Consider the following 27554-nt stretch of genomic DNA (forward strand, 5'->3'; position numbering starts at 1 on the left):
GCATTTATATCGAGTTGACAACAAAAAAACTGCCATGAGCAAGTGCATGGTAGGACAGCTCTCCTCTCCCATAGAAAGTGGTAAAAAACCTCAAGAATGATACTCGAGTAAAATTTCCAATAAGTGTGAACAGCAGCAACGTTATTTTACAAGCAAAGAAAAGATGCCTTCCAGCTTAAAAAATCACCAGGATCATGCCTTGACAAAAATCGCCATCTTTGTTTATGTTTTGCAAGTGTGCAAAAGTGAAAGTAGCAGCAACGACACAAAAACAAACATCTCGCACTTGATTGGATAGTCAAACTCGATATAATTTTAAAAACACTTTTTATTTTATAAAATAAAGAAAAGTCTACTTTGCTCGGGGTTTTTTCGTGAACCAAATCGGTAGCATTTCTCGAACATATACAATTTACGTCCCGCGTACGCAGATCTTGCCAAAGGATGCGGAGCGCGCGTTTGAGCGCGCTGCGCGCGCTCAAACGCACGTTCCGCAATTATGATTTTTGGGTTGAAATTTGAATGAAATCTGCCCGTAACTTTAAGCCCTGACTGATAATGTCTACCCTGTTCCAAGCTCCTGCTCCTCGATAATGACAAAAGTTTTAAACCAGGTGTGCCCAATCGATAACGTTGATTGTCGATTTAATCGACGTCATTCGATAAAAGTCAATATAAATTGATAATTGATCGATAACTAATTGATGGCCAATCAATTATTATCGATTGGTATCGATTATATAGATCGTTCATCGATTAAGATAGATTCTTGTCGGTTGAAATCGATAGTTATTTTGTTTTGATTTGTAATTTAAGATAGGTGTGCCTGGTTGTGCAACTAAAAAATCTTTCCACTTTTGAGGGTGTGAGGAGCTTCACATAGCTTCACACAGACATACACTGAAATTGTCTATGGTCAAAAGAGATCAATTGTTCTAAAATTTCTTCATCAACAATCTTGGGAATATATTATGTACTCAAAAAAAGCACTGTTACCCTCAAAAATCTGAACATTGGCAATAAAAAACACCAGATATCTGCACTTTTCAAAATATAAAAACTTAAACTACATGATTCAAAAGGCTAACAATACCTTAAACTTTTGCCCTAAAGACTATGTCAAAGCATAGCAGAAGTATCCTTTCAGGTTGTTAAGGATATAAAAGGTAATTCAAATATCTTACCGTTATCAGCTTTCTTTCTTTGGTCCAGCTGTGCTTGAGCCATTGCTGCAGACTGGCTGGCTATTGTTATCCAACTTCCCTCCAAAAAAAAGTTACGATCCGTGGTTTCTCACTCCAATATTATTATTAGAGCTCACTTTTCCAAGTTTAGTCTCGTACGGCTATCCATGCCCATCTAACATAATTTATTTGTTTGCGCAAACATTCTGCTCAGTGACTGGGCGCGTACTGACCAATTAGAGACACTCGCATATGCAGGGACAGATATCCCTGCAGACGAGTTACTTCGACCAGACCGTAAACCAGAGAAAAAATATGAAAAAAACTAGACAGTGAAAAAGTTTACGGTCTGGATATCCAGGCTAGGTTGGTGGGTCGTCAATGATAATGATTGGAGGTGGTGTATTGGCGTGTGTATGTGGTGGTGGTGCTGGTGGATCTGGGACTTGAGGGTTGGCATGTTCTCCTTGTTCTGCTCGTAAGTTTCTGTTATCTTCTTTCCCCTCCTGACTGGGACTGATCTTTGTCGATTTCATTTCTCCTTCCTCCATGTAATCAATTTCCAGACAAACGAACAATTTCATAGTACTGTAAGGTTTTCTTAAAAATTGTTTGTATTTGCTTAGTACAAAATCTTCATCAACATGCGGAAGTTTGTGGACTAACTTTGCGTCTGGATATAAAAGTACATAGTCGTCTGATGGACAAAAGTATTGATCCATTTGTGAATGTTTTTCTAGACCAATTTTTAAAATGTCATCTGAAGTGGCTGATTCTTATATTTCAATTTGCACCCACTTCCCTCTTTCTAACTTTAAAGTGTTTGTTTTGTTTTTTTATTCAATGAAATGATTCCTACACTTATCGACACCTTTTCATCTTTGTTTTTTTTGGCATTTTGAACCTGCAGTGTTTTTGTTGTCCTTTTCTCAGCAACCTTCTTGTTAAATCTTGTTGAAGATTTTTGTTTCTTGAAGTCTTGAAATGAAAGAACGGCAGAGGATGATGATGATGATGATGATGATGATGAAGCTCCACATTGGCAATCACTGATGGATTTCCCACACACTTCACAGAACTGCTGCTACAGTTCCTGCAAAACTATGCAGATTGATTATCAGTTGATGATTTACAATTGCTACAGATCCTCACTGGCGCCATTTTTGTTTTGATTTGTTAACTCTGTCAGTAGTGCTCAACCCAAGTATAGTTTAAATTTTAAAACTCTCACTATACTATAATATACTATGATTACGCATTATAGCATAAAATGGAACATTTACAGGAAGCAATATAATATAGAATAATATGAATAGTGTAGTATTATTTACGGATCTCAGAGTCTACTCAAGCTGAACCCGACTAAGGAAAATCTGGAATATTTAGCCTGGACGGATGATTTTTTTAATATTGGTGTCGCTATTTATTTTGGCGTCCCAATTTTTTCTTATTGTCGGATTTGTTTTTTTTAGTGTCGGATTATTTTTTTTCAGTGTCTCGATTTTTTTTTCACTGTCTCTATTTTTTTTGGTGTCTCAATTTTTTTTTCGTTGTCTCTATTTTTATTTCGTTGTCTCTATTTCTTTTTTCGGTGTCTCAATTTTTTTTTCGGTGTCTCAATTTTTTTATATTTCAAATTCTTTTTTCGGTGTCCCTTTTCGGCCACCATAGGCATGCAATTAAAACGTTCGAAAAAAAAAAATTAAAATCAATTTTGTAAACATTTGCGCGGCATCGCAGAGTGTAATTAACGATTAATTGCTCTCTACAAAATGCAATTAACGATTAATTGCTCTCTTTGAAGGGGCGCCAAATAAGAAAAAATAACTCATCGTGCGATTATACAATGTACATGTTATGTCGATTGTTTTAATAGTGTGTTTTCTTGTTTCAGGAGAATGAACCAGTTTCTTTCATCATTTCAAATGGGAAGACTTACGTTCGTTCTGGTGAGGGGCCGATTCTTCGGGCTTTTTCTTTCGTAATGAGTAAAGTTGGCTTTAAAAAAAAAAAAGTTAATATGAAAAAGGTTCATTGTGCTTAGGTTATTAGTGGACAGGAAGTTAACTCCGACGAGATATCATCGAAAGGTAATTTTTTTTAAATCTTTAGTAAGTATATGTAATCACATGATAACGAGTGCAATTCGAAGATAATTGCACGAGTGATTTTTTTGTTATTAATTTTCCGAGTCCGAAAGGACGTGGAAAATTTGAAACAAAAAAATCACGAGTGCAATTTTCGTATTGTACGAGTTATTATGTGACTACGAGCTAATCGCACAATGGCTTTCACTACTTTTTCCCAGTTAGGAAAGTAAATTACAGAAATTTCACTGAGAGTTTTATATTTTTCTCTTCTCTTTATGTCTTTCTTTTATTGTTGTTTATTGATTTTCTTTCTCACAAAATAAATTTCGAATGCAATTAAAACGTTCGATGCAAAAAAAATGTAAGAAAAAACATTAAAATCTATTTTGTAAACATTGGCGCGGCATTGGAGAGTGTGATTAACGATTACTTGCTCTCTAAAGGATGCAATTAACGATTAATTGCTCTCTTTGAGGGCGTGCCAAATAGGAAAAAATAACCCATCGTGCGATTAAATCTTATTACTGTCATTGAGGTGTTAATTCCTATCTCCCCCTCCCCTTATAAAAAGGGGGGGGGTTCCAACTTTCCAACTTTATTGAAGGCATGTTAACCATGCAGGGGAACTGCAAAATCGTCAAACAGTGGGGGAAAGCAAAAAAGAAGAGGGAACCAAAAATTTTGAAACATGGTGGGGAAAGAGGGGGAACCAACTAATGAGGACACTAAGTTCTTTCTTAAATTAGAAAATATTGTAGATGGGGATGGATGATATATGTAATAAACATCTTTCAGTAAATTTCCCCCTAAATCTGCCTGGACCCCCAGGACAATTGGACAATTACCCCCTTGGAAAGTATATCAGTGTATATTTTTAAAGACAATTAGATAAAGCATTGCATATTTTTGTCATGAAGTCTTATTGAATAAATGTAATTTATTTTTTTCAGAACTATTGTGCTGACATCCCTTGACTTTAAATCTAAAGGTATCTTTTGGAAATCTCTCGAAGAGGTTGAGGATATCTCAGTTCATATATACGACGTTGTAAAAACTAATGTTATGGATAGTTTTTACAATTATTTGGAGTCGATGATCGATCGAAGAGAATTAAGGGAATACAGGCTTGCTCCCTTTATTGGCTTTCACAATGGTGTATGGGTACTTTCTGATATGGTAAGAACAAATCAGGGCAGTTTATGAAGATATTTTATGTATGGGTGTGAGTACAGGAAAAGTTAAAGATGTTATTAAAACCGTTTTCAAAAATATTGCTAAACAAGACGCTCCCGTTCTTCCAGGTCAAACCTTTGCAAAGGGAATGCTCCTCGAGGCTCGATGCCTAGCACAGCAACATTTGATGTATGAATTGTCTGGAGAATGAAAGCCCTACAAGTTTTTCTGATCTGAATACTCTCCGCTCTGATGGCACTTCAAAAAAAGGTGGGTCTTATTTAACGTACGATTCACAACAAAAAGTGGGAAAACTCTAAATGCAGGCCTTAGAGAAACATCATCGGGGGATGCTGAAATGCAATTGAAAGTTTTACAAGGTATTTTTGATGATTTGTCCAAAAAGTTCTGTGACAAATCCTTTAGCAGTAAAGTGTTTGGCTCAATAAAAAATGTTATGAGTGACCGCTGCAGCACTCAATAAAAAATTAATAATCTTTTTAAAGAATATAGAACAAGTGTTTTACCACAAATTAAAGAGGGATGGGATACCCTGCCTGAAAAAGAAAAGGCCAAACTGAGGAGAGTGAATGAATTTTTTTGTGGGCTCCATTATTTGGTTGGACTTGCTGATCAAGCTGAGGCTACTTTATGATAAAGACAAAAAAGTGGGTTCCCTCGCTCACGGTGGGTATTCAAATGGAGAGTCAGGTTGTACCCGCACTATTAGAACAGTTTGTAAATCTGTCCAAGAAAGGGGTTGTGACAAGAGTGGTCGCATGATTCAATTCTCCACCTATCTGCAAAGCGAACATAACATTTCTGAAATTCCCCTCTACCCTTTCTTGGAAAACAGATTTAATATACTGTTTCTAAACGGTGCTGGGGTATTCCATTTCTATTCGTTACTAGAAGCCTTTTTTACTGACTTTTACAACGAAAACAAGCTTTTAAGTGCTGTTTATCACGACTTAAATGTCTTGGCTTATAAGGTAGCTTGTAAAGCTTTGGGGCTGATACACAAAAAGGTAACAGGTCCATTTTGGAGACAAATGGAAGAATCTAAAACTCCCCTTAACATGTCTAAGAATTACCAAAGCATGGTAAAAAAGTTTGAAGAATGGAGTGTTGATTCCTCTGATTTTTTATTTGGCTCTGATAGCCTCTTTCCTAAACACCTACATAAAGATGCTATTTTTGAGTCTTTGACTCAATTTGAACATGATGAGTCCATGACAAAACCTTTGCTTGAAATGATATTTGCCAGTTTCACAGTGGTCTCTAAAAGAATGTTAGCAGACCATTTAGTCGGAGGTAAGTATGATAATCCTTCAGAGGAAATTTGCCAAGAAGCAGCGGCTGTGCCAACATCCAATGCTCTGAATGAAAGAACATTTGGTATGCTTGATTGGCTCAAACGTGCTAAACCTAAAGCGCTTGATATGGTTTATGAAGGTATCATCATGTTCAATCTGAATAAAACAAAAGTCTGGAGGGATAGTCTTTCAAAGTCTGATCTTGAAGTGGTATGGAAAGAGCCAGAATTAGTGTCAAAGAACAAAAAAAGCTTTACTTTCAGAGAAAACAACAAATTCACAATGTACAGAAAAGCAAGCAAACAGCATTTGAAAAAGAACTTAAAAGAACAATTGACCATTCAAATTCAAGAAAAGTGTAATGGTTTATGGGTAGATCGAAAGAACGTTGAAGATGAATTGGAAAAACTCGAAAATAATAAAATCAAGAGGCAGTGTTTGAAAATTCAATTGGACTTTAGAAATAAAGTATCACAAACAAAATGTGATAGATCACTTTTTTCCTTAGCTCGCAAGGAAAAAATAAAACTATAGAAGAACTAAAAAACAATCTGATAATAATAATCGAAGAAAAGGAAGCTCAAAACAACACAGAACTGATAACCCCCAGATCTTGATCTTTCTGAACCAGTCATTTTGTCTAACGATGTTGTGAAAAAAACAAAAAGAAGGGATACTAATGAGTGGGGAAAAAAGTAAAAAATCGCAAGGAAAACAGAAAGACAAGAAAGAAAGCAGCGATCAATCAAAAGGTAAAAAAAGACCTGCAACAAAAACTAAGAAAAATATTTCCAAAAAACAGAAAGTCTCTGAAAATAGTGATAGAACTCTTGATTTGCATTCACCAGTTATTTCTTCTCCCTCTGATTTGATTGGAAAGCTCACAGATGTTGTCCACAACACAGAAAGAGATGACGAAGTTGGGTGGCACAAGGGTGTAGTTATCCAACAAGTAGGGCGGGCAGTCAATAACCCTAAATTTTTAATTCAATATCATGACTGCGACTCAGAAGGAAAAGACACTAACTGCAAACTTGTATGATGATTTTTTAAACGGAGACTTGACTCTAATAAATGTAGTTTCTTCAAATTTTGTTCATGCAAAAATCTCTACTCTTTACTCTGAGGATAATGTTGATAAGTGGTGGGAGGGAGAAGTTGCAGATATTGATCTGGAAAGTAAAAACATGGAAAATCCTGATTTCTTTGTTTATTACGATTTGGATAAGGTCAGTGAAGAAGCGATTGTTGAAAAGGAATATTTTCTGGAGCGTTTGATAGAGTTGTATTTGAATGGACGTGTAAGATTTCTAGAATGTGTAGTAGGATTAGAAGAATGAATTTTGAATTTGGGTTGCCACACACATTGATTGAACTATCAAACCAAACTTAAAATTTTTAAGTTGATCCCCTCTCTGATCTTACATACCTACAAGGAGATAGTCACAATAAATTAAATTGTACCTCAACACCTGAGAATCACCTGTGGTAAATGAAATAACTGTTTAAAGGTTTTTCAAATGAAAAGACCTCAACTGAGTAATATTTCTATATCTAGGTGAGCTTAACTATAAGGTATTGTCCGAAACTTTGACTTCTCTACTATTTGAATGAAAAATGAGAGATTTATTTCAAAATTTCAAACTTTCATGTGTGCATCCCTATTAATGTAAATTCGTTTTGCTCCCTACTGATAAATTTAAACTAAAAAAGGACCACCAATATAAGTTGGTGTGGTGGAGGGCGGCTCTCACATTTATTAATTTTTCAAGTTCATTATTAATGCAAAATAGTTTGGATGAATACTTGTATAATTTATAAATATTTGAACTTAAATACTTTTCTAAAATTTCAATGCATTTTAAAACTTAGTAAATAATATATATATATATTACTTACTCTCTACATAAAACTATACGAAATAAAATTCTCAATTATCAAGACACTGTAAATTCTATTTTTATCGATGATGAGGTCTCATTTACACTTGACTCTGATCGTTGTGAATGTGTTAATTCAGAATTTTGTGATCCTTTCCACCAACACATTATAACTGGTGATTTGAGAATTGTAGAAAACTCTAAATTACGTAAACTTTTAACAAAAGGCCCCAACTACCGTGAACCAAAACGTGTAAATTTTAAAAGAGCTTTAGAAAATATCATTACTAGTTTAGATGAATGCATTGATACTTTAGAGCAAAAAACTAAATTCAAAGCTAGGGCATTTAAATTTTGGAGGGACACAATTATTTCGAAAGTTGAAATTAAGATTAGAAAACTCAAAAAAAAAACGAAAATACATGACACTAAACCTATTCTTAAGAATCCAGAAGTGCTGGCATATCTGGAAACCTTACAGAAAAGATTTGTCATTGTCACAATCGACAAAGCATCTAAGAACTTTGCTTTGATTTGTAAAAAGTTTTATGTTTCTAGATTACTTAGAGAAATCTCTGGAAATAACACCTATCAGCCTTTTAATCTTGATTTGAACTCCATTTTAGAAAATAGCGAAAACTTGTGTAAAACATTTGGATTATCATTATCTGACAAAATGAAAACTCTCCCCATTATGTATTGGATTCCTAAAATGCATAAGAATCCTATTGGTTGCCGCTTCATCATTGCTTCCAAATCATGTAGTACCAAACCGCTGTCTCGTGCTGTATCTATGGTCTTCAAAGTTCTATACAAACATGTTGAGCAATTCCATCATAAATCTCGTTTCTTTTCTAGTTTCAATAAGTTCTGGGTTGTACAAAATTCTTCGCCTGTTATTGGACATCTTAACAGAATCAATGCCAAGAAAAAAGCAAAACGAATTTCGACATTCGATTTTGCAACACTGTACACAACCCTTCCACACGATCTTCTCATTGAAATTTTAACCAAAATTATTAACTTTGTGTTTGATTTAGGTTGTAGAAATAAACTTGGTTTTTCAAATACTTCAGAATACTGGACTACAAAAGGGAAGGATGATAGGTTCTTTACTAGTACTTCACTGTCTGAGTGTGTGTCCTTTCTGATAAAAAATTGCTTTTTCAAAGTTGGCAATTCTATCCTTAAACAGTGCATTGGAATTCCCATGGGAATAGATCCTGCTCCTTTTTGGGCAAATCTGTTTTTGTACCATTTTGAATCTGAGTATGTCAAAGGTCTCATTTCTGCTAGTTCGCCTAGTGCCTATAACTTCCACTCTGTAGGTAGATTTATTGATGATTTGTGTGCCTTAAATGACAGAGATGAGTTTCATAATTGCTACAAACAGATTTACCCTAAAGAATTAGATCTCAAAGTTGAGCACCATGGAAACCATGCATCGTTTTTAGATTTAGATATCACCGTTGAAAACAATATTTTTAGATATAAACTTTTTGATAAGAGAGATGCCTTTCCCTTCTTCATTGTAAGGATGCCACATGCCGACAGTAACATCCCATCGTGCATTTTTTATGGATCCGTCTTTTCAGAAATTTTACGGATAGCACGTAGCACACTCATGTTTGAAGATCTGACTCCTAGAGTCACTGAGCTTTTCATTCGAATGCGAAACCAGGGTGCTTCAAACGCTTTCTTGAAGAAGCAAGTTGTCAAATGTTTTTCCAGGTTTCCTGACTGTTTTATGAAGTATGGGAAAACCGTCGAAGAATTTTTACATATTTTCAAATTGTGAAATTGAAATTGTTTCTTGTGTATTGTATGTGTGTTTGTTTGTTTGTTTTTTCTTGTTTTGTTTTTGTTTGTTTTTTTTTTTCTTTTTTTTTTCTGTCTAAAGAATTAGCATTAGCATCGGAGGTATTCATTTCCTACTTTTCTTTGCCCTGTGCAGTCCTCCCGTCGCGGCACGCCGAACCGGGTTCTCGGCCAACTTACGATTCTATTCTTTTCAGTTTTTGTGTGATTTTTTCTATTTTTATGTAAGATTGTGTTTGTTACAAATGTTTGTTTCACCTGTAGTGTACGTGGGATAGTTGGTACAGTGTGTCTTTCTGCCCTTTTGTACTGTATTTTGTTGTAGTGTCTGTTTGTTGTCTGTTATTTATTTGGAAGCTGCTGGTCAGTTCCTTTTTCTACTATGTTTTCCGAAGGCGACTGAGTGTGGGCCCTTAAACACGTGGAAAGTCACTATGCCAGTCACAAGTCTGGGACTTCGGGTTTTGTTTTGTTTATGTATCTTTTTTTTCTTTTTTTTTTTAATTTATTTGATGTGTTTGCTTTTGTATTTGTCCCCATTTTGTATGTATTTTGATGAACTTACGGAAGTGTGTTTATCAAAAAAGTTTTTTGCAATTCATTGTTTCTTCACTATTACTTTTCTTCTATCTTCATTTGGATTAGGTTTTTCTTTCACATACCACTATTTAAATTCCCTTTAACTTTTTGCTAAATTACCCTCTGTTTCGGAATGATTAAAAAGATTATGGATCTCCAGACTAGGGGTAACCCAGAACTTTATGTTTCTTATACTAAAAAAAGACTTTCCATTGCTGTTGCCACACAAGAGAATTTCAACACAAAAACAAAACAAAAATAACATTCTTTAATTAACGAATAATCGAAATAAATCATGTTTTTGTTCGAAAATCTTGTTAGATTCGAATTTAAGATTCGAACAAAAACATTCGACTGAAGTTCCCGCTGAAATTATGCACATCAAAATAAAGAAAAAGTTTGTCATCCAGAAGCTTCAAAATAAATGCAGCAGCTTTTTCAGAGATGTGTAATGATTATACATTACTATACAGAAAAAGAAGATGTATTGTATTTTTCGATTGAGAAGAAATTCTTCATTATTGCGTTTCTCTATCAGATTGATAACACTTTTCGATGTTTTTGTTTCGATGCATAGATGAGAAAATGCATACTGGTTTAAGCCATTAATACTGAAACAACATTTTTGCAACAGAAACTAATTGGGCGAACTTTTCGACTTTCAACTATCGTCAAGCTGTAAACGTGTCGAATTTTCGAAGTAATGAAGTGTTGAATGTTGAAGAATTGATGCTGAAAAGTCAAAGACACAGTTTTGTGGAGGATTGAGAGAGACACAAGGGATTTTTTACAAAAATCCCTCGTTGGTTACCTGGTTTAATCAAAGACATTGAAATTCCCTTGTTTTGTTAAGGAAAATATTCTTGATAAGTATTAAAGAATTTCAAGTTTTTATGGCATGCATTGATAAAAAGAACTGTTTGGTTTTCACGAAACGAACGAAAGTGGCGAAAGCTGAATTTATTTGCTTTGGATCGTGTCACGTGTGTGTCGAGTAGTTTTGTAATAATTTCTATGTATTTCATCAGTTTTAATTTCACTGACTTTTTGGAAAGAATAGAATAAGAGCTCATCAAAAAATGGTTTGTTTTTTTACGTTTTCCCGTTAGCATTATTTATTCCGAGAGTTCAGTTCTTTTCCGCTGTTTTGTTTTGGTTTTCTCACACCGCTTGTACTCAAATGTTAGCTAATTTCTATTTAAAGTCGTCCTTCCTTTCCAATCTCGAGTTATCGCAGCCAAATTTGAAAGTCCTACTCAAGCGTTATAAACTCTTCAATCTCATTCCCCATAAAATTCCCGATAGAACGAGGGGTCAAAGACCTCCCAATTCCTTTCCAATCTCGAGTTATCGCATTTTTTTGTTTTGATGACGTCATCAACTGAAAATGGCTAATGATTCAGTCAAATTTTAAAGTCCTATTCAAGCCTCATAAACCCTCCAATCTCATTCCCCATACAATTCCCGATAAAATGAGGGGTCAACGACCTCTCCACTCTTCTTCAAACTCGAGATATCGCATTTTGAAGTTTTTCCCAAACCCGTGACGTCAGTGGGTCCCCTTTACCCCTAATGTTGTCAACGGTCAATTCGCGAATTTTGAAATTTTTGCGGTCAACAGGTACCTTATGCCCCAAGGGTCCCAAAAAACCAAAAAACGTCAATTTCTTCCAAGGAAAAGTGGGTTTTTAAATTTGCGAAAGATTGACACTGCAACGACTTCTTCTCAAAAAACGCTAATTTTCACGAAATTTTCAAAGTTGAAACATTCCAGAGGCTAAACACAGCAGAATAGCGGCTAGACGAAAAAAAAGGTGAATTTCCATTTTTAGCGCCCGCATATCATTGAAATTTTGTAAATTTTGCTTACGCGCATGCGTTTGCCAAAAGAGTCGCACTCCGCTCGCTAACGCTCGCTCCGTGCGTAATAAAAAATACCAAAAAAATCGTAAATACACACAATTAACAAAAATATTCTTAACTTTTTTCGTTTTTATCAGTTTGAGTTATTTATATATCAATACTTTTCTTTTTCTAAAATGACAGATATTACATATCTTCACTATATATATATAAATATAATAATAAATATATAATGAATAGATTGTACGCAGAAGGTGAGCTCTTAGATGAGCTCATCAATAACGAACCAGCACCAGAGTCCCCAAATTATGTTAAAGTGGGGAGAAACAATGTCTCACTAGAGGTTGGGTTGTTGTCAGAAACTAGCCTAACAGGAATTACTGAAATGTCTAACTTGAGTCAAATGCTACGCAACCATTGTAAATGTTTTTTTAAATATCCCTTTTTCGTTATTAAGGTGAAGGGGTCACCGCTGAAATTGTAATAGAAGATTAACAGGAAATGCCAGTAGAAGTTATAAACATTTCAGGTGGACAGGAAATACCAGTAGAAGATATAGACATTTCAGGTGGACAGGAAATACCAGTAGAAGATATAGACATTCCAGACATACAAGTGCAACCAGACATATCAGTGCAACCAGACATATCAGTGCAACCAGACATACAAGTGCAACCAGACATACCAGTGCAACCAGACGTACCAGTGGAACCAGACATACCAGTACAACCAGACATACAAGTGCAGCAAGAACAAATTCAGCCTCCTATTGCAAACAACAACCAAGCAGGCGATGGTCGTGGAAATGTGAACCAAGCAGGCCGTGGTGGCTGAAATGTCAACCAAGCAGGCCGTGGTGGCTGAAATGTCAACCAAGCAGGCCGTGGTGGTGGAAACGTGAACTGAGCAGCCCGTGGTGGTGGAAACGTCAACCGAGCAGCCCGTGGTGGTGGAAACGTCAACCGAGCAGCCCGTGGTGGTGGAAACGTGAACCGAGCAGCCCGTGGTGGTGGAAACGTGAACCGAGCAGCACGTGGTGGTGGAAACATGTACAGAGGTATTCATTTCCACCCTTACCTGGGGGGGGGGTTCAAGCTGTTAATCCAAAACACTATGTTTTGACTGTGGTGGTCCATTTTCAAATTTTGAAAAATATAGTTAATCCAAGAGTGGATTAAATGCCAAAGGGGTGGTCTCTGAAAGAATTCTAGGAAAAAAAGTGAACTAACTGCATTTTCTGTCATTCTGTAAAATTCATTGCTCAGGCCTAGGAGCCTTTAATTCTCTCTTCCAACAACAACAACGGTCAAGACATTTTTTATTTGTTTATCTAATCCGATGATCTATCACGATTTAACAAAATACTGTGATTTGATCGGCCGAAAGTATTTAGAAAAATATGGCTGCCGAAAGTGGACTAGCTGACTGTGTAGCAAATACTGGCAAATCTCAGTGAAAAATTGATCACTTTCATCATTATTCATGATGTTTTGGACATGATTTATGAGAAGTTTGATGCATACTGGCTCTCTAACAATATGGAAAGACTTTGGAGAAATTTTGGCCATGAATCTTCAGCTGATCAAGTGTTTATAATGCATATAACAATGGCTAACTTCTCTTCTAGAGGCACAAAACCAAAAAACTCTGTTTTTTTTAAATCGATGGAAACTTTTTGAGAGCAAACTATTAATATATTTGAATTCAGTATACTACTTGAGTAAGATTGGTGCATTTCTCATGATTTTATGCTGTAAAAATTATCATATTTTGGACTTCGTCATTTTTCAAACTTTTTGGATTTTCAAACTTGACAATGAAACTTTCAAACACACATCCATTGAAATTCAAAAGAGAATACTAAACTACAATTACAGTGTAAATTTGAAAACGATCTGAGTAGTTTTTGTGGTGTTATGTATGGCTGAAAATGATCCTGTTTTGGACTTTGTTATTGCCGTATTCATCATTGGCTGGCGACCGTTCCTTTTGATTTTTCAAACCCGACACAGATTTTTTACAAACATATCACTATGAGAATTCAATAAAGGATACTGAAACACAGTTCCTGTGTAAATTTTAACAAGATTGGAGAAATTTTCACTGTCAGACAGTGTTATGGCTGAAAATTATCATTTTTGGACTTTGTTGTAATTTAATTGCGGCTGGCGACCGTTCCTTTTGATTTTTCAAGCCCGACACAGATTCTTTCCAAACATCCCACTGTAGGAATTCAATAAAGGATACTAAAACACAATTCCTGTGTAAATTTGAACAAGATCGGAGAAATTTTCACAGTATTGTGGCTGAAAATGATCATTTTTTGGACTTTGTCGTAATTTCAAAGGCTTGGGCGAGCGACCGTTCCTTTTGAAGATTTTTTAAACCGGACACAGGTTTTTTCTAAACATGCTACTTTTACATACACACTATCGTACCATTTTATTTGATTTATCTTAGTCTCCTCCAAGTATTATCCCAACAGAATAATGCTTAGCTAAACGCTGTGGCCTCTAATTTAGGCTATTTTTCTCCCGGTCCAGACAATCAAATCAACGTGCGCATCATGGCTCGGCTATTGGCTAGTTTAGAAAAATATGAATTTATAAGAATTTGGAAATATTGACTTCTAAACGTTTAGCTATCTCCTTTAGATCCAATTTTGTACTTTTTAGTCGGGGGATGAGTGGGGGTTGGGTTGGCACTTTAGGCAAGAAATTGCATGAAGAGCTAAACTTCCAGCTGGTTTATTGATTCATTAAGATTATTACTTTGCTTTCTAATTATTAGTTTGTGGTCAACGTTCTAACACAACTCAACAAACTCATTCTTCACATCTTTTAATCTCTTAAGCCAGAGCTTCCAGCGCAGCTGGTTTATTTATTCTGGTTCATGCTCGTTTTTGCCTCTTCTTCTGTCTTTAAAACGTCAAATTGCATCAAAGTCTTGCTTTAACTTTCTCCTGCTTTGTTTACAAATTCCGTTTTCACTAATTTTCAAGCTGTTATAAAATCGGGTGATTGTAAACAAAAATCCGATTAAAACAGATTAAAATTGGTAGACAATTTTCGAAATATATTTCAGGTGGAACAGCCTGCTTGAGAGCTTGTATAACCTTTTTATCAAAATGGTTTGTTTTAAACCAGCAACTTACTATATACTTAATAGAACAAATGTTTTACTACCTGTCAATAGAAATATTTCTCACAGAATTCTACACATCCTATTTATCTATTCTTTCTATGTACTTGTGCAAACACACACGCACACATATTCTTACTGCTCCTCTTTCACTTTTTTTCACTTAATTTTGAAAGCAGTTGAAAACGGTATTATGACATAAATAAATTTTTCTCATCTAGATTGTAAAACAATACAATAAATAAATACATTAAATATCAGAGAATGCAGGAGAATGGAAAGTTTCAAATGCAGCCACTGTAAAAAAACTTTCAACCATGTTGGAATCAACCAAACAAATTTTGATCGTCACACAGAATCGTGCTCCAAAAAAAGAAAAGCTGGCAAGAACGTGACTTTAGAAGCCTTTTTTTAAACCAAAAAGGTCGAAAGAAACCGAAGAAAACACAAGTCATCCTGATAATCTTAATGGTGTTCCCTTGACCAGCCATCCTTGATCGATTCTGATCCTGATTTTCCAGATTCTGATGGTGATATCGATTTTGTTGACCAACCAGACTCATTCAATGTCATGGACCCCTCTACTGCAAAAAGTGTATCAACAAACATATCATTGAGAAAGTATAGAGAATATATTCCTGCCCTTGTTGGAAATATTTATGAAAACTTTCCATTTCAATTACTTGGAAATGACCAATTTGTTGACATCTTTTCATGTTCAAAGTTGTTCTTCAAATAACTACTTAATGACTGACACTGATATCAATGAAAAGTGTGCAAAGCTCCAGGAACTTAAAAAATTGCAAATGTCAATACATAGTGCAAATGTTGTAGACAAACATCTATCAAAAACAAATAACTGTTATTTGACTATGTCTATGTCTATGCGACTCACCCATTCAACAAAATGCTTAAATGAATACAAATTGAAATTTCTTGAAGCAAGTCGTAAATTAACTCACCTAAATAAATCATTGGAATTACATCAACGGCTAATGCTTCTTATAAAAGAAAATTCCATACCGAAATTGCATGAAATTGTTAAAGTGGCAATGAATCGAAAACGTGGACTGGAATATACCATAGGAAAAATTGTTGATACTATTGATGGCATTTACAACCCTTATTTTTCTCAAGATGATACATCTACATCGTTGGGAACACTTAAAGATTGGGTTTGCAGCCTAGTTAAAACCACAAAATTTAACTAGATCTAACTGGCTTTGAATGTTGTTTTTAAAAATGAGGTATTTGAATCTTTTTTGAGGTATGCAATAACGTTTGCTATATTTTGTTACTTACTGCCTTTTATCATTTAGCTGTTTTGATCTATTTTCTTACCTGTTCATACTAGATATGGGGGTGGTATACAAAGATTGTGACTGAAAAACAGTAAATCCAGTGTGGATTAAGTGTCAGAATGGGTGGATAGTCCTAAATATCATCCAAAATCAGTTACTACGGATGATGTTCTGGATTAACTGCTTGACCCCCCGCCCTTACCACAATAATAATCAACAAAACATTAATGACTTTGCAGAAGTTTTTTTTTTACTGAATCGTCAACTTGTTACTATTAATAATTTGTTAGGTTGAAGTTTGTTTATAGTTTATTTATATGAAGATACAAACAAATAATTTTTCATAAATTGGGAAAAGTGTTAAGTTTCAGACTGTGGTCGGTTTCAGACTGCTTTCAGTGGTTTTGAGCGGTGGAGTTCAGCAACAAGTCAACTACTACTTGAAACCATAAGCAATTTTTTGTGTATCTACTGTTTTTGAACCTTTGATTTGTTTCTACTTCTTGTGATTTTTCATATTATCTAAAGTAAAGAAAAGATATGAAAATATTTTTACTGAAATAATTTAATCATTAATCTCGTTTAATTGCCTACTGGGGCTCCCTCCTCTATTAGGCCGATGAAAGTCACATGTGAGTTTACCGTCGGCCGCCCGCATCTCTAAAAAGCACCCGCATGAAAATTTCATTATTTCGATAAACTGCTCAAAATTTCATTATTTGTCAAACTAAATGTATGTCCTTCGCTGGCGATGTCAAAACGTATCTGATTCATTTCGGACTGATGTGTACAGGTTATATCTCCGTGCCGTGGTGTTAATGCCCCATGTAGACCACGCAAAAAAGACAATTCCCGATCTACACTACCAAATCGAACGTTTAAAAACATTCTATTTTTTCCCGCGCTCTCAATCGAATGTTTTGTTTTTGCTTGTCAGCCACTCATCACAACACAAGTTTTTGGAGTTGTTTGATATCGTTTCGTAAAATTATGATTTGAAATGGCAACATCAATATGCGTTCGTTTATTCGATCAGAAGAAAGATACTTTAATAGTATGGTCGTTTGTTAATATTTTTAAACCTGTATGTACTATCGTTGAGTTATTTGAAGACATAAAAAATGGCAAGTTTTCACATGTTAAACTGCCTAGCAAATCATGCTCAAATTTATTCGTCACCTCCTGTAGGGCGTCCACGTCATCCAGGCTCTTAGAAGAGATCAGCGCCGCTCCGAACTCTGATGCTATTCAAAAGGCGAAAGTTTTCGGAATGCTTTACTTCACGGTATTTGTCGAACACTGTGAACATTGCAATCGTTGCGTCGAGCCTCCTCCCCCTCCTAGACAATTGACAGCGATGCAAGTTTTAATGAGCTCGGCAAGGGCTCAGGCGAAAGACCTTTTGCCAAAGACGATTGAAAGCCCGAAAAATAAAAAGGAAGAACAATATAACGAGATTTTGTATCTCGAGAAGAAAAACTGTCGCTTAGAGAGTTCAGCAGCCACTACCATCTCAAAGTTCATGACAAAGTTTTCTGAATCCTTGTGGTATATTGATGGACATACCGATAAAATTGAGCATGAATCGAGCAGAGAATTTCCACCAGGATTCAAAATTTTAACAGGGTTCAACAAACCAGAGCTTACAAAACACAGAAAAAGGGACATTGCAAACCTTTTAGCAAACAAGCTTGAAGAACTTTCCATGAGCTTGAAAGAAGCTGTCAATGCAATGGTATTTGCAACGTCTAATGAATGGTCCGATTTCAAAATGGACTGCCTTAAAGTGGCTCATTTGATGGAGGATTACTCAAAATACCTTCACAAGAAGAACAAGAAAATGATGATTGTGCATTCCACCCCTGCCTCTGCAGTAGAAAAGAACGCAAATGTAAAGGAACTACCAATCAACCCATCCCCATTTAAGCGTTTGAAGACGCTTGATCATAAACTTAAAAGTATGGACTTTTACAAACCGTTAAATGTGCGAGAGTATTTAGAAGGTCAACTAGACAGAAAACAAATTTATGATGTTATTCACACATATATTTTTCAATTAACCAACAACGAGCAATTATTTTATTTTTTGACGATATATTTCGATCTATTGATCATCTTCAGGTCTAAAATTCAATAAAAACAAGATTATAAAAATCTCCGATAAAAATGTATATGTTCACATATCTACAGTAAAAACAACCATAAGCTTACAGAAAAAAGTGAGAAATGAAAATGCTACTGCAAAAAAATATAATATGTAATAAAATTGTTGCTACTAAGGAAAATCCCATGTGACAACAAACAATAAAAGAATAAAAAACTACAATTAAAACTTGACTACTAATGTACGGCTTCTATACTCGTCTTTTGTGTTCAGTTGAGGTTTTAATTGATTAATAAAAAGTGCCTCTAGTGTCATTAAATGGCTTGCCGAACGAGAACTACCTTTCAAAATGGCTACGTCATCCATTGTTAATGAGTGCTGACATGACGTCATGTGAATGGTAACGGGTGCGTTTTTCCTACCGTGCTCCTTAATTCGGGTGATAAGATGTCGCCGTGTTTGGCCGACATAGCACGAATTACATCGTGGACAGGTAATTTTATAAACTACACCACTTTTTAAGGATTTTTCCACGGAGGACTTCAATGATGGTAGCACTGTTTTTAACTTTTTCAAAGTAAATATGACACGACAAGGGGCTTTCAACTTTCCAAGGACAGATGGACAGATTTGATCAAAACGATATTCTTGCTGAACTCGATGGTTTGATAAACCATTGCAAAGAAAAGAACGTTGAAGACGCCATCATTACTGACATCAACATAAAAACACTGGCTTATATAAAGAAATGCAAGAAACAACATACAACCCGTAACTTATCCCTTACAAAACGTTACCTGAAAGAAAATAAACTGTTGGCGGTTCCTTTTGATAAAGGAGTAGGTATTTGTTTGATGAAGATCACCACTTACGACCAGAAAATAATGGACATATTGAGTTTGGCCCAATTTGAAAAGGTTATATTGACACGAAAGAACGCCAAAAACCCGGTTTTAAAGGAAGAGGAAAAGATATGTAAGTTGCTCGAAAAACTTAAAAGAGATAATGAAATTAGTGACGCTCTCTTTCTCTTGCTGATATTGTCCTGGAAGATGACAAAGAGATGTGCAGTTTTGATGTTGTCTCATTATATACGAATGTTCCAGTCGACGAAGCCATTGAAGTTTGCGCAAACTTGCTCTACGACGGTACGCTAAAAAAACCACCTATTAATAAGTACACGTTTACGAAACTGCTAAATGTTTGTAGCAAGAATGTTATAATGTCAACAAATGATGGTCTATTCAGACAAATTGATGGGTTAGCAATGGGTAGTCCACCAGCCCCAATGTTAGCCAGCGCTTGGATGAGTACCTTCGACGCAGCAATAAGTAATGATGCGGTACTTTACACTCGATATATGGACGATATACTACGAGATATAAATAAGAACGCTATCGACCAGAAACTTGAAGAGATAAATTCGCTACATCCGTCGCTGAAGTTTACCGTAGAAAGGGAAACAAACTGCTGTACAATCCCATTTCTTGATACGAAGATTACCCGCTCAGAGATTAAGTTAGAGTCGTCTTGGTATACAAAAGACACAGATACTGGTTTACTAATGAATTTTCATGCTCTTGCTCCATTAAAGTATAAAAAATCTGTTGTTATTGGAATGATTCATCGTATTTTCAGAGCATGTAGCTCTTACAAAACATTCCATGAGGGTTTAGAGCGTGCTAAAGTAATCCTTAACAGAAATCAATATCCCGAACCGCTAGTTGATTCTATCATACGAGATACTTTAAACAAATTGTTTGAAAAAGAAGAACCTCCTGTGGTGGAAGAAAATGAAGATGAAGAAGATGAGCCGAAAATGTTTTTTGTTGAATACAGGGGAAAATTATCTGAGGAATTGAAATATAACCTTGGAAAGTTGAAAGCCCCTTGTCGTGTCATATTTACTTTGAAAAAGTTAAAAACAGTGCTACCATCATTGAAGTCCTCCGTGGAAAAATCCTTAAAAAGTGGTGTAGTTTATAAAATTACTAGACTAGTAAACTAGTCGGTTATTACTTATAACCTTATAATAAAACTGTCAATCAAATAATGTAAACACTAATTAAATATTCAGCGCACGTGAGAGAAAAGGAAAATAACCGACTAGAAGCTACTTCCGACGCCTTTTTTTCTTCACCTAAAATCGTAAGGAGAGACATACAGATTTCTGTATGTCTGACCCGTGCGTGATTGCATTTATTTTTCTTTCTGTTTATTGCGTTTTTAGAAATGCTCATTTAATTATATGTTCCCATGATCAATGTTACTATGAAATATCATTTAGTCAAAAAAGTTGGATGGATTCTCAAAAACCTAAAAAAAGTTGTAAAATTAAACAACGTTTTTTGAGGGAAGTAGCTTCTAGTCGTTGAAATTCAGAAAAGAGACGCAACTTCACCCCTTCGATTCTTTTTATTTGGAGCTTGATTTTTTGTATATGGGTCTGTTTTCAACGACTAGTTTACTAGTCTATAAAATTACCTGTCCACGATGTAATTCGTGCTATGTCGGCCAAACACGGCGACATCTTATCACCCGAATTAAGGAGCACGGTAGGAAAAACGCACCCGTTACCATTCACATGACGTCATGCCAGCACTCATTAACAATGGATGACGTAGCCATTTTGAAAGGTAGTTCTCGTTCGGCAAGCCATTTAATGACACTAGAGGCACTTTTTATTAATCAATTAAAACCTCAACTGAACACAAAAGACGAGAATAGAAGCCGTACATTAGTAGTCAAGTTTTAATTGTAGTTTTTTATTCTTTTATTGTTTGTTGTCACATGGGATTTTCCTTAGTAACAACAATTTTATTACATATTATATTTTTTTTTGCAGTAGCATTTTCATTTCTCACTTTTTTCTGTAAGCTTATGGTTGTTTTTACTGTAGATATGTGAACATATACATTTTTATCGGAGATTTTTATAATCTTGTTTTTATTGAATTTTAGACCTGAAGATGATCAATAGATCGAAATATATCGTCAAAAAATAAAATAATTGCTCGTTGTTGGTTAATTGAAAAATATATTGCTCATGCCACAATGTTTTTGCCATATTGTTATTCACACAGGCTTGCATTTAGGTGGAATGTCTGTGAAGGCAGTCCACTATTCATACATTCCCGGTGGTCAGAAGCCTGCACTCCATTTTGTTTGGAGAATTGATGATTCAAATAATGTGATCCAAAACTGTCTCAGTGTTATACAGGAGATAGAGGCTGAAATACCAAACTACGAAAGACGAATCACAGTAAAGGCCTTCAAAGATTCCTATGGTTTTGCTACGTCTAGTACTGTATTGAGATCTATGTTCAAGGATTTAAAAAGGGACAGCTCTGCCCCCTTAAACCTCTCACAAGAAGCAATCGATCGTAGAATGAAATTTGCTTTGTTGTCAGAGGACAGTGGCATTATTGTGGATCTTCGAAACCAACCTCCTTCTAACAAACGTGATAAATATGCTGTTTTCTTTGGGGCTGCAGAGAAATACCTAGCAAATGAAATCGGCGTGGCTTGTCATGACAGACGTCACGGCGAGCAGCTTTACCTCGCTAAAGCCGTCAGTTTTGCCGATTTACATAAGCGTGTGAAAGAGTTGGTGCCAGATGGAACTCCTATTCCTTCTGTGAAATGGCTGAGGTATCAATTTCAGCCAATAAACGAACACGCAAAGACAAGCCGCTATTACAAAGGAAGAATCAAAATCAAGATGATGGTTCAAAAACGACAAGTAAGTTAAGGAAACTCGTTTTAATGCCAGTGCTAGGGTTTGCTTGAAATCTCTGAATTTCTTTAATAAATTTAATACCCCTGTCTCAGTGACTCGGTGAGAACTTTTTAGTCAGGTGGGGATAGAATGAAGGAGCCAAATGGGGGTCCCACCGGGTCTGTGAGACAGGGGTGTTAATAAATAGAAAGCAAATGAAGCTAGAATTATTTCTTATTTATTTTTTTTAGATCAGAGTTCAACACGTGGACTCACACTATTGCTCTGCAAGCTGGAAATACATGCGTGAATTCGCAATTAAACACAACAATCTGGTTTACCTAGTTAGCCTTGACGATAAGCACAAAATTAAGTGCGGAGAGCCTTCTTATCCAGTTGCCGCAGCTGAACGTGGAAAGAAGGTTATTGTTGGAGAAAACCAAGTGATGGCTGCAATGGACCACGACTTTACAAAATTCTCTTTGATTCCATCTGTTCACTTGATTGTAAGAGTAAAATTTAATCGTTTGTGTTTAATTCTTTTAAACGGCGATACTTCATGATTGTTATCGGACTCATATAAAAACTGTTCTTTGTTATAGGGAATTACTTTAGCTCATTTGGAAAATATCTTCTTTCAACATTCTTATACATTATAATACATCATCCAGAATCTTTCTTGAACTGTCTTCTTTCTACAAAAATTCAGATCGACATACCTGAAGATGTCAGCCAGTCATTTTATCGTGGTGATGTCCACGTTGGGTTTAAAGATTCGGCATTCGAACCGTCATCTGCATTACGTCATTCAAGCGAGCTGAAAGAAATTCTTCAACGTAGAGGTTAGTAAAATTTTTGTTTCAAATTTTGTAAGTTTATAATGTTCATTTTAATTAATCATTACCAATGTTTCATGTATTCATGTGTTCATGTGTTTATTTCTTCGTCTCTCAAAGGTTTGACTTTCTAATAAATTTCAGGTCCGATATCTCCAGTCCTATTGATGTATACAGATGGTGGACCCGATCATCGAGTGAACTAGTGAACTGCTCTCATTGCACTTTTTCGTGATCTGAATTTGGATATGCTCATTGCTCTACGAACTGCACCGAGCAATTCTTCGGCCAATCCAGTAGAGCGCATAATGAGCATTGTAAACATTGGTTTGCAGGGAATCGGTGTGATGAGACAAAAGATGTCTGACGAGTTTGAGAAAGCAGTCTGTGAGTAACTATTGCATTCTTCTAACATCTATCGGCGAAAAATCTAATAAATTACCTTCGTCTATTTTCGTATTAGTGCACTGTAGTAAATTACGGCTTTTAAGGGATAAGTGTGATTCTGCTCCATTTTTTAAGGTTTGTTTGAATTTCGAAAGTCATGACAATTGATTTAAAACTAAGTTACTCTGAATATTATTATTTCTTTTGAAGCTAAAGCAAGTAGCGTCAAGGAAGTTCGGGAGACATTGAAGTCAGATGAATTACGCGATGAAATGAAACAGTCACGTGCATTTCCAAAGGAGCTGCTCAACAACCAGATGAAACGATTGTCTTTAAAGGACAAGGATTTTCAAGTGTTCAATCCTGTCAATGAGGCGTCAATCGATCAATTGTGGGAGAAGTGCCAGGAAATAGACCCTGACCTACAGGTGTGTATTATTCTTATTGGACAATGTTTACCACCCCCTTCCAAAATGAAATATAACTGTTATAAAATGATGTAGTGACGCAAAGTAAAACTTTAGCTTTGTTCCGTTTCGGATTGCAATGCAACCAGAATTGGTGAGAGCAATCTTAAACTTCAATTTTATTCAGAGAAACAAGACTACAAAGAAAGACCTCAAGAATTTGGATTCTCTCAAAAATTTCTTGAAGACACACTGCAAGGAGACACTATGCTTTCCAGATCAAGAAATGCTCAAGTGGTGATTGTACACATTGAGGGTAGGAATTGTTTTTTCCAGGCGTCAGTTGCGTCAATTGATTTAATTTTTGAAGAAATCTTTATAGTCCAGGGAAAGTGTGCTAAAAATGAATACAATTGTGCATTTTTGACTAGAAAGCATTAAATTTGGTACAGTGGTATCTTAGGTCCGAGTTATAGGCCATGGGAGTATTTTATAGACCAGAATGGCTCCTGGCCCATAACTCGGACCTAGTCCATTTTCAGATACATGTTGTGATGTTTTTTAGAATCAGTGTAAAAATACCTTTCCAACGGTATATGATATGCCGTGGTTTGGAGATAGAAATATTTTTTGTATGCCCGGGAGCGGTTCTGGTCTGTAAATTACTCCTATGGCTTATTTCACGGACCCAGTCCATTTTGAGATACATATCATGATGATTTTTAGAATCAGTGTGAAAAATCCTTTCCAACGGTATATGATATGACATGTTTTGGAACAAAAACAAAATTTTTTTTCGGGCATGCAGACTGGTCTGTAAATTACTTCCGTAGCCCATAACTCGGAGCCAGTCCATTTGCAGATATATGTTGTGATGTTTTTTAGAATCAGTGTGAGAAAACCTTTCCAACGATATATCATATGACATGCTTTGAAGATAAAAATTTTTTTTCTTCCCTGGGAGGCATTTTGGTCTGTAAAATACACAAAAAGGTGTTCCAGAAGTGGGTCAGATGCTTAAAATGTTTCTTACCCCCTAAGGTACCACTGTACCAAATTTAATGCTTTCTAGTCAAAAATGCACAATTGATGCACACTTTCCCCGGACTATTATCCGAGATTTGCCTTCTTACGGCTCCCCATCAATGAAAGTTCTGAGAATCTTAAACCATTAACTTTTAGTAATAATCATTTAGCAATCATCTCCCTATTTCTCTGTAAGTGAGTAATTATTTGGTTGTCAGTGTGACTATGAAATTAATTGATAAATGTCCCTGAATTTTTTCATTTTTGAAATGAAATCGTTTATTCTTTTTTCTTTAGAGTCGTCCAAGCCTAAATGCGAGACCAAAAAACACACGAAAAAAGTTGAACTTCTCTCCATCAAAACAGCACGCCAAAAATACCGACACCATGCTTCAATGCGAAGAATGTGACAAATGGCGTCTCGCATTTTCAAAAAAGAAGATCACTAAAGCCCAACAAAAGAATTTGAAGAAATTTCTGGAGAAAATCAGCTACACATGTGGTTTTCTGTTTGGTAAGAAGAAGAGATGTTTTCTTCTCTACTTACATTCTTCTAAACATTTCTCAGTTTGGCCATCTCGAATCGGCCATTATCAGTCGCTACATGATTGAACTTAGACTTTCTACATGAAGAATTTCCCGAGGTATCAAAGTTATTACTTAAGGGTGTAACTCAATTTTTAAGTTAAAAAGAAAAGAGTTTAATTTGCTGATTTTCTTCCATAGATGATGTACAAATGCCTCATGGTATCGAGATTTTCGTGAGAGACCATGATTGTGTCGATATCGTTGAGAAGCTGTACTACTCCTGTGGGTACGAACCCATTTGTATCTATTGTGGGTGGTATCTCTCGAACACGGATGAGGAAGCTGATTCGTATCCACAATGCGTTGACTGCAATCAACCACCAGTTATGAAAAGGAATAATTGAAAATTATTGGAACATTTCTTATCATTTTCAATCATTGTTTGTATTATTCTCCGTTCATATAATTTTTGTCTTATGATGTATTCATATAAAAGTTGAAAGATGGTTTGTTTGATCTCGTACATTTTCTGTCAAAATGATATATTATATTATTTTCTTTTAAATGCAAAAACTGTTCTGTTTCCATGTTCTTGCTTTGAAGATTTTGCTGATGAATTTCCGAATGAAGACGAACCACACACCATAAGATTTTTCATAAGAAGAGCGCCCGTCGTTTACCTCTTTGTTCAAGGGCGGATGGGCGTATTGAACCTTTTTGTAAAACGAGTACCGGGGTTGTCGGTTCCGTGAAATACATCTCGCCTCTTGTTGTCGTTGTCTTTATTGCGCATACGGCTGTAATATAAATGGTCTTTCATGGTGTAAAATGGGGTTTCTACAATGAATCTGGATGGTTTGGTGAGTCTTCTTTGATCTATTGAAAAATAATGAATAATGAAATCATGCCGCATCTATTCTTGGGTAAGTTGACGAAGGTAAACTCACATGTAACTTTCATCGGCCTTACTATTTTTCACCTAATTAAGTATAAAGAAAGGGAATGTTTTGAAGCAAAAAAAGAAGATAAAAGTCAAAATGAAAATTTTGATCACACAGGAAAACATTAATATATCTTTTGATTGATAACTAAAAAATCTCGAAAAGATGGGGTTGGTGTAATTTAAGATGCACGATCTAACGATTTACGATTCACGATGCGCGATCCATGCATAAAGTATGCTGATTATTCCTAATAATTATCATAAAACTTAAATTATATAACATAATTCTAAAACAATGGCATAATCTTTTCTCGCTTTTGTTTACCACGGTAAATTTATGCAACAAAAAAGAAAAAAGTAAGCAATGGAACTACGAATAATTACGACCGTAAAATTATGAAAAAGACTAACTTACATATTGTTCATAATGAGAGTGAAAGTAAATCCTAACACCCTGACAGAGAGTGAAAGTAAACAATGCACAAGAAATATTTTTGCTCTCAGTTTTAACAATCATAATCAATCATAGGCATTTCTTTCTTAAAAGTAAATAAAAGAATATATTGGCGAACAATATGTTTTTAGGACGTAATGTACGAAGCAAAAAACGGGTGCTCTATTATGAGAAAGAATTTTCTTTCGGTAAACAATTCCCTTATATTGATTCAAGTTATGAAAAAGAGAGTAAGAACAGAAGGTGAATGCACGTGGCTTCTTTAAATATAATTTGTATAACCTTGCATAAATGATATTTTTTTAAATAATTAAGTTTCAGCGAATGAAAGTTAGTAAATTACATAAATATTTTATCATGATTAGCATAATTACGCATGAATTAACATATTTTATGCATGGATCGCGAATCGTGCATCTTAAATTACGCCAACCCGAAAAGATGGGAATTAAAAAAAACTTACTTTGAGGAATGTTTGAAAATATGACCCATTTTTTTCTGAGATTAAACAGGGAAAGAAAATAATGTTGTCAAATATAATCACACGCTCTAATATAGCCTGGATATCCAGGCTGTAAACTATTTCACAGTCTAGTTTTTGATATTTTTATGTTCTGGTTTACAGCCTGGTCTCCCTAGTGCAGTCCGCTTGCTTGCGCTCACTTCGCTAAAACTGTAAGGGCCAACCTACACGGCGTTGAGCAGTTCTAAAGCAAAAATAGGATAGTCCTCCAGTTGCTAGTGAAGATAGGGCTTTCTGTTACATGAAAACATGAAAAAGAAGAAAACAGAGGCAAGTTCATTTTC

General features: G+C 35.4%; 2 protein-coding genes across 2 annotated transcripts; both read left to right on the forward strand.

The window, feature by feature from the left end:
• Positions 1 to 19671: 19671 nt before the first annotated feature.
• Positions 19672 to 20457, forward strand: LOC136803814 (uncharacterized). The gene has a single exon (XM_067060539.1). The coding sequence runs from the start codon at positions 19672 to 19674 to the stop codon at positions 20455 to 20457; it is 786 nt and encodes a 261-aa protein (XP_066916640.1).
• A 603-nt stretch (positions 20458 to 21060) lies between these two features.
• On the forward strand, positions 21061 to 24097 carry LOC136803815 (uncharacterized). Its single transcript, XM_067060540.1, is given in 7 exon segments — positions 21061 to 21085; positions 21532 to 22190; positions 22418 to 22672; positions 22876 to 23008; positions 23147 to 23389; positions 23600 to 23817; positions 23984 to 24097. Coding segments are annotated over 7 exon segments (1647 nt in total).
• The last annotated feature ends 3457 nt before the right edge of the window (positions 24098 to 27554 follow it).

Source organism: Clytia hemisphaerica, unplaced genomic scaffold, assembly GCF_902728285.1.
Source record: "Clytia hemisphaerica strain Z4C2 unplaced genomic scaffold, Clytia hemisphaerica genome assembly, whole genome shotgun sequence".
Lineage (NCBI taxonomy): Eukaryota > Metazoa > Cnidaria > Hydrozoa > Leptothecata > Clytiidae > Clytia > Clytia hemisphaerica.